At 48.1% G+C, this 7,155-nt stretch overlaps 1 protein-coding gene across 1 annotated transcript; it reads left to right on the top strand.

Annotated features, from left to right (window-relative positions):
* Nucleotides 1-3,963: 3,963 nt before the first annotated feature.
* LOC125506293 (protein NRT1/ PTR FAMILY 5.7-like) lies at nucleotides 3,964-6,321 on the top strand. The gene is made up of 2 exons (XM_048671144.1): nucleotides 3,964-4,417; nucleotides 4,506-6,321. The coding sequence occupies exons 1-2, from the start codon at nucleotides 4,270-4,272 to the stop codon at nucleotides 6,086-6,088; spliced, it is 1,731 nt and encodes a 576-aa protein (XP_048527101.1). The 5' UTR covers nucleotides 3,964-4,269; the 3' UTR covers nucleotides 6,089-6,321.
* Nucleotides 6,322-7,155: the final 834 nt, after the last annotated feature.

The raw sequence follows: 7,155 nt of genomic DNA, 5'->3' as shown, positions 1-7,155 counted from the left end.
AACATAAAAAGTCAATTTTTCAGGAACTTTACAAATAAAATCTATCTCTATATTTACTACTCCTTCTGAATCATACTAATTGTCGCTTAAATGGTGTATCTAGCACTGAAATGTATCTAAATACATCCTTTTCAACGACATCGGTAGGAGTACTTAAAAAAGAAAGTAAGGTTTCATATTTCACTTCCCCACACCACCCCTTGGTTCAACAATCCACCCTTCATCATTTTTTATGATTTTCACCCCCTTCGTATGTTATAGCAATGTAAATTCACAGCCACACATATTTGGTAACCAAATAAATAGTACTTCCTCCGTTTCAGAACGTAGTGCGTATAGATTTTTTGAAAAGTCAAACTTTGTAAACTTTGACTAAGTTTATGAAGAAAACTATTTATATCTACAATATCATATATATATATATATATATATATATATATATCTTACGGTGAATCTAATAATATATGTATGGCATTCTAGATGTAACTATTTTTCTTCACAAACTTGATCAAAAGTTTGTGATGTTTGACTTCTTAAAAAATCTACATGTACTACATTATGGAATGGAGAAGCAAAAGGTATATAAATTAATCTCTTATATTTGGTAACCTAATAAAGAAGATTAATCATGGGCATATACCTAGTTTATCAGTTAAAAATAGCTCAGAAATCTATACTTTATAACCAAATGTAATCTTATTTTATATATTTGCTTTCCATCAAGATTTTTTTGGTATGATATTCTTATTGTGTTAACCCTCGTGGCAATAAACGGGCACATACCTAGTGTGCATATTCTTATTGGAGGCCTCGCCATGACCATGTGTGGACAGGAATTGACCCTGACAGTGGGTCCAATGACTCACATGTCAGGGAGAGAGAGAGATTATGAGCGAGTTTTTTTTCCTAGTTAGGCACCACCTGTAAGTCACATGTGCATAGAGGGGCAAAAATGTCCGGCAAACATCAGGAAAATGGTCAAAGCACTTTGACCGGACGAAAAACGGTCAAAGCATTTCTATAAGGGCACCTAACGACAGAGTGGCAAATTTGAGTATGCAATGAAATTAGGGGCAAATCTGATTAGTGGGTTCAAGTTAGGGGCATAAATGTTAAAGTCTCTTAGTTTTATTTCTTTTTCTCTTTTTATTTTTAATTCTTTTCATGTTCTAATTCATGAGCGCTTATTAAAATTTGTGTACTTTAAAACATTATCTTATTTTAAAATTCTTCAAATTCACTAATATTGATTAAATTTGTAGATATTTTGAAAGTTCACGGTCATATAAAGTTTGTGCACATTTTTAAAGTTGAAAACTTTTTGTTTTGCTAACATTTTTTAAACCATGAATACATTTAAAATTCATGAACGTTTCTAAAATTCATGGTATTAAACATTGTTTAATTTTTGAAACCATGACATGGTATTTTTAAATTTCATTAAACATCATTTAATTTACCTAGCCTTCTCAAATAAAAAAAGAATTGTGATTTTTCTGAGTTCGTAGTCGGGTGAGCAGAAAAAAAAACTAAATGAGCAAGAGGAGTAGGGAGCCAAGCTAAGCGAGCAAGAGCTTCTTGTGCTAACCCATGTGAGCGTCACACTAGCAATTCTATGGGTTTAGCGTGAAATAAGAACTCCTAAGAGGCTCAAACAATCACCATCGGGCTTACACCAAGGCCAATGTGTGCAAAGAATGCATGACCACACATCAAATAACTCCTCTCTTCTCTTGAAAAGAAAACTACAACAGCAACCCAACATGATATACGAACAAAAATACACCCCCAATAAAAAATAAAATACAAAACCAACCCAGATAAGATCAAAACAAAATAACTAATCACAATAATCTATAGATTAAAAAAAGTTAATTTCACGAGTGAAGAACGGCGTGGCGAAGCGCGTGTAATCAACGATTACCCCCCTCAGGGGCTCTCACAAGGGTCACTTTTATGGTTTGGGAATGCGCCAAGTGGTGCATCCAACAACTACCACATGTCGCGTGTTGGGTGCTTCCTCTGGATTGTTATTTTCCGCACGCGTTTTTGGGTTTTAGATGCCTTTTGCCTTTTTTGATTTTTCCTAGGTTTTGGATAAAATTATTGAATTTTTTTCGAAGCGCATATGTGCTTCTTGGAAAAAATATTTCGCCCAGAAGCACAAATTTGCTACCACGAGAAGCAAAAAATTATTTCCGTGTAAGGTGCTTCTACTTGAAAAGGTAAAATCACAATGTGTGCTTCAAAAAGGTAAAAACCGCAGCCGCGCTTTTGGGCTCCGATTTTTCTTCCTTTTTTGGTATTCAGTTTTTTGTTATCGTTTTTTCAATTTTCAATTTTTGATTTTTTTTGTATTCTTTTTTTGGTTGTTTTCTTTTTTTATAAATTTTTTTTTGTCAAAACATACAAACATGGAATCTAGTTTCGAAGATTCCTACGCGAGAGGTCCAGCAGTGAAAACGGTTCGGTATTTAGACGCACGGTTCAAGAGATAAAACAAAAAATATATCTTCGGAAAAGAGGGAAAACTCACATGTTGCAACATGTGGCGCACATGCACACTTGTCAATACCTAAGAAGGTGAGATGACTTCTGCAAGAGGTGACCTTAACTAGTGATTTCGAGTAAATTAGTTTTGACGGGCTCGTTTTGGACCACGCAGGCCGGCCCGTGGCCCCCTAAGTCGGTTTGTGCTTTGGGCCGTCATACCGTCCTACAGGCCCATTGCAGATGAAGACCCAAGAAATATATGAAGCGGTGTGTATTTCTCAAAAAAAAATCTCAGAATTTTGTTTATGAAACGCTGTGCTATCTATCTAGCTCGTCAGAGATTGAAGCAAACCCCGGACCATGCACTCGCCCCGAACCGCCAACTGTACATATGCAGCCAGCCATCCATCTGAATCGCATCACACGCAGCTCCATCGACCACATCACATGACCAAGTGGATGGATGGAGCATCTGCAAAGAGGAGAGGACACACCGTTCATCGGACGGCCGACGGCGCTCGGAGGCGTCACTGCCACGCCCTCCACGCATCACCGGCCGTCCGATGCGGCGTCCGGGCCCGCCCGCAGAAGAAACGCATGCATGGAACACGTGCTTTTCGTGCCGCGCCGCGCATGCAAAAGTCAGAGCCAGCGCAATACTCCTGGTGTGTGCTGTACTGGCGTATTATACTCTACATTGATACTCCCTCCAAATAAATGAACGAATAATACGGTGGCTGGCGTGTGCTTGCAGTGCTGGTGCTAAATGAGAAGAGTGAATGTATATACATTACTGCTATATTTCTGGAATACATATACGTACGCTCCTACTCCTGCTGTCACATGCAAGTCAACACTGACGTTCCTCCTGGCAAAGCATGTCCGTTTCTTCCCCATTCAACGGACACCCGACGACTGGTGCAGGGTCAGCTGTCTCGGACGGGGATCCCTCGGACGGACTAGCCGCTAGCGTACACGCACCGCCTCGGAGTCCCAGTGCATCACACCTTCTGGAAAGCGCACAGTCAAAATTAATTTTCCAACATCAATGCCGTCAGATTTATCCAGATTTTGTTTATTTAGCGTGGGATTTCAGAACTTTCCACGAACCTGCAGGTGCATATCTAGATTTTAGTATGTTTTAATTAACTGCTATATCAATGTATTGCTACTCCTAGGTGCATAGAGAGGTTTGGCCATGATGGATGAGATGGGTTTGCCATCGTGCATTTTCGCCTTGCAACTGCCGTATTAATAACAGGTCAAAGTAACGCCAATGTGTAAAACGTGTGTAAATTACTCCGGGGCCGGAGCATTTACTTACTGCCTAATTTGCTGCGATTACACTTACTAGCTGCCAGTGCAGGTGTGAGACTTCTGCAAATAGACACACACAAAAAACCACGAAACGAAAAACAATCCTCCTCCAGCCGATTCGTTGGCCGTCCGTGGTCTCACAAAGAAGAGAACTTGAGGAGCAAGCCCTCCTTTCGCCGATTCGATCCACGCGTGCGCACACAGACACACACACACAGGCGATGGCGATGCTCCCTCCCTTTCGTCCCGCAGTTTCTGTTGCCTGCTTCGCTCGGGCCATGCCGCACTAGCGGCCGCGCTTCCTGTGCTACCCCACACGCGCGCGCGCGCCTATATAGCGCCACCTTTTCTTCCCAGCCTCACACCGCCAGCGACCACACACCAGTCGACTACGTGCTGGAATTAGAAAGAAAACCAGCCGGCCGCGATTCTGTCGTCTGGAAACGCATTGATTCGGCGATGACCAAGCACCTCCAGCACCTGGGTTTAAGCTTCCGCCATGGCGCCGAGGAGGAGCTGTGGGTGGACGACTCCTCCGTCGACCACCGCGGCCGCCCGCCCCTCCGCGCCGCCACCGGCTCCTGGAAGGCCGCCATGTTCATCATCCGTAAGTTCCTCTGTCAGATCTCTCTGTTCTGTTTCTGTCTCTGTCCGTTTGCTACTTTGGTTAATGGCAGCGTCTATTGTTTTGGCAGTGATCGAGTTCAGCGAGCGGCTGAGCTATTTCGGCATCGCCACCAGCCTCATGATCTACCTCACCAAGGTGCTGCACCAGGACATGAAGGTCGCCGCCGAGAACTCAAACTACTGGATGAGCGTCACCACGCTCATGCCGCTCCTCGGGGGATTCCTCGCCGACTCATACCTCGGCCGCTTCCGCACCGTCCTCTACTCCACCGTCGTCTACCTCCTTGGCCTCGTCCTGCTGGCCGTGGCGCAGCTGACGCCGGGTCTCAGGCCGGCCGGCGGCTCGGTGCCCCGGATCCACGAGACGCTCTTCTTCGTCGGGATCTACCTCGTGTCCGTCGGCACCGGCGGCCACAAGCCGGCGCTCGAGAGCTTCGGCGGTGACCAGTTCGACGACGGCCACACCGGGGAGCGGCTGCAGAAGATGTCTTATTTTAACTGGTGGAACTGCGCGCTCTGCTCCGGGGTCCTGCTCGGGGTCACCGTCGTCGTGTATGTCCAGGAGCGTGTCGGATGGGGCGCCGCCACGGTGCTGCTCGCTGCAGTCATGGGGTGCTCCCTCATGGTGTACCTCGCGGGGTGGCGGACGTACCGGTACAGGGTGCCGCAGGGCAGCCCGCTCACGCCGATGCTGCGGGTCGTCGTGGCCGCCGTCAGGAAGCGGCGCCTTCGGCTGCCAACCGACGTCGGCGAGCTGCACGAGGAGGACGGCGGCAAGAAGAGGCTGCTCTGCCACACCGACCAGCTCCGGTGTCTCGACAAGGCGGCAATCGTGGAGCATGATGGCGAGGGGCGGCGCGGGGCGTGGCGGCTGGCCACGTTGACGCAGGTGGAGGAGACGAAGCTGGTGGTGTCGATGGTGCCCATCTGGGTGGCCACGCTCCCGTTCGGCATCACGACGGCGCAGGTGTCCACCTTCTTCGTCAAGCAGGGCAGCGTGATGGACCGGCGCATGGGCGCCCACTTCGTGCTCCCGCCGGCGTCCATCTTCGCGCTGGCCGCCGTCGCCATGATCGCCACCGTGGCGCTCTACGACAAGGTGCTGGAGCCGTGCCTGCGCCGCGTGACTGGGATGGAGCGCGGGCTCAGCGTCCTTCGTCGCATCGGCGTCGGCATGGCGCTGGCCGTGGTGGCCATGGCCGTGGCCGCGGTCGTCGAGCGTCGCCGGCTGCACTCCACCGCCACCATGTCGGTGTTCTGGCTGGTGCCGCAGTTCGCGCTGATGGGCGTGGCCGACGGGTTCGCGCTGGTGGGCCTGCAGGAGTACTTCTACGACCAGGTGCCCGACAGCATGCGCAGCCTGGGCATCGGGCTGTACCTGAGCGTGATCGGCGCCGGGAGCTTCCTGAGCAGCCTGGTGATCGCGGCGGCGGACCACGTGAGCTCGCACGGCGGGCGGCGGGACGGGTGGTTCGGCAAGGACCTGAGCCGGAGCAGGCTGGACCTCTTCTACTGGCTGCTGGCCGCCATCTCCGCCGTCAACCTGGGCTTCTACGTGCTCGTCGCCGCCCGGTACTCGTACAAGCAGACCGTCAAGGCCAAGAGGGTGAGCGCCAGCGACGTCGAGTGCGCCACCGCCGTCGCCGCATAGGCATAACCAATTAGTAGTACTAGGCAGGGAAGAATTTCGTTCGTTGGCTGAAATCTAGTACTAGCATCAAGGGATTATTAGGATTTGTGTTGTGCTTTGTGATCGATCGTTGTGTTACGTATTCATTCAAGTCGATGTCTGGTCTGGTCTGGTGTAGCTGTTGTGGAGTCTTGCAACAATGCAGGGGCTTCTACTGTACTAGTACCTGTTGATCATCATCTCTTTTTTCTTTTTTTTTTTGCGGGACTGTCGAACATCATCATCCAGGCGTAGAATGATTCTGTTTGCTCGTAATGCACCGCACAATCTCATGGCTTTAAACGTCAGCACAGGAGCATAAACCCCTGTGAATGTGGATGGAGCCATACTCCATGATTCCAGCACTCTGCTAGTTTTTTTAGGGAAAACATAGTTTTGGTTTTTTTAGCAACAACAACAAAGTTTTGAGTTTTTTTAGGGAACAACAAAGTTTTGGTAGTGCTCTGTTTTTTTTTAAGACAATCTCGCGAAACATTATTAACCCGTCACAATATTTACAGGGACGAAATGAAGATCTCCCGCCTGGCCTAACCAAACATGGCGACCAACCGCGAGGGAGAGAGAATGTTTTATTGTGAGCTTCATAGTTTGAGCTCTTAAATTCATGACCTATATTACATGACAAAAAACTGGACGAGCGGTCCGATATCTCACGAAGAACAGCTCCATAAGTAGCTAGCTTGCCATGATGCAGATCATCAACCACCACCTTGCAGTCAGAGGCAACCTGTATATGTCGTGCATATAGATCATCCGCTAAAGAGAGAGCTTCTCTTATAGCTAGGGCTTCAAGCATTTGAGGATCTGTAATGTGCTTGAAAACGATCGCCGAGGCCCCCAGAAAAGTGCCATGTTAGTCTCTACAGACCGCACCCACTGCACCATGCTTCCTCCTCACGGCCATTGCACCGTCGACATTGATCTTAACACAACCTTGGTTTAGCGGTACCCAGGTTGCACTCCGCATAGCTCTCCGTGGTACAGCTTGCATCTCCCTTTTGTTGACTATCTCCAACTCTGACAAAAAT

This window comes from Triticum urartu, chromosome 5 (assembly GCF_003073215.2).
Source record: "Triticum urartu cultivar G1812 chromosome 5, Tu2.1, whole genome shotgun sequence".
Classification (NCBI taxonomy): domain Eukaryota; kingdom Viridiplantae; phylum Streptophyta; class Magnoliopsida; order Poales; family Poaceae; genus Triticum; species Triticum urartu.
Note: the sequence above shows the minus strand (reverse complement) of the source record. Positions and strands in the feature narration are given on the sequence as shown.

What these genes read in the sequence shown, in the direction of transcription:
- LOC125506293 (XM_048671144.1), top strand. Translation starts at nt 4,270, where the DNA reads ATGACCAAGCACCTCCAGCACCTGGGTTTAAGCTTCCGCCATGGCGCC. An exon ending in GGCCGCCATGTTCATCATCC is followed by an intron (nt 4,418 to 4,505) that starts GTAAGTTCCTCT and finishes TTGTTTTGGCAG; the next exon opens with TGATCGAGTTCAGCGAGCGG.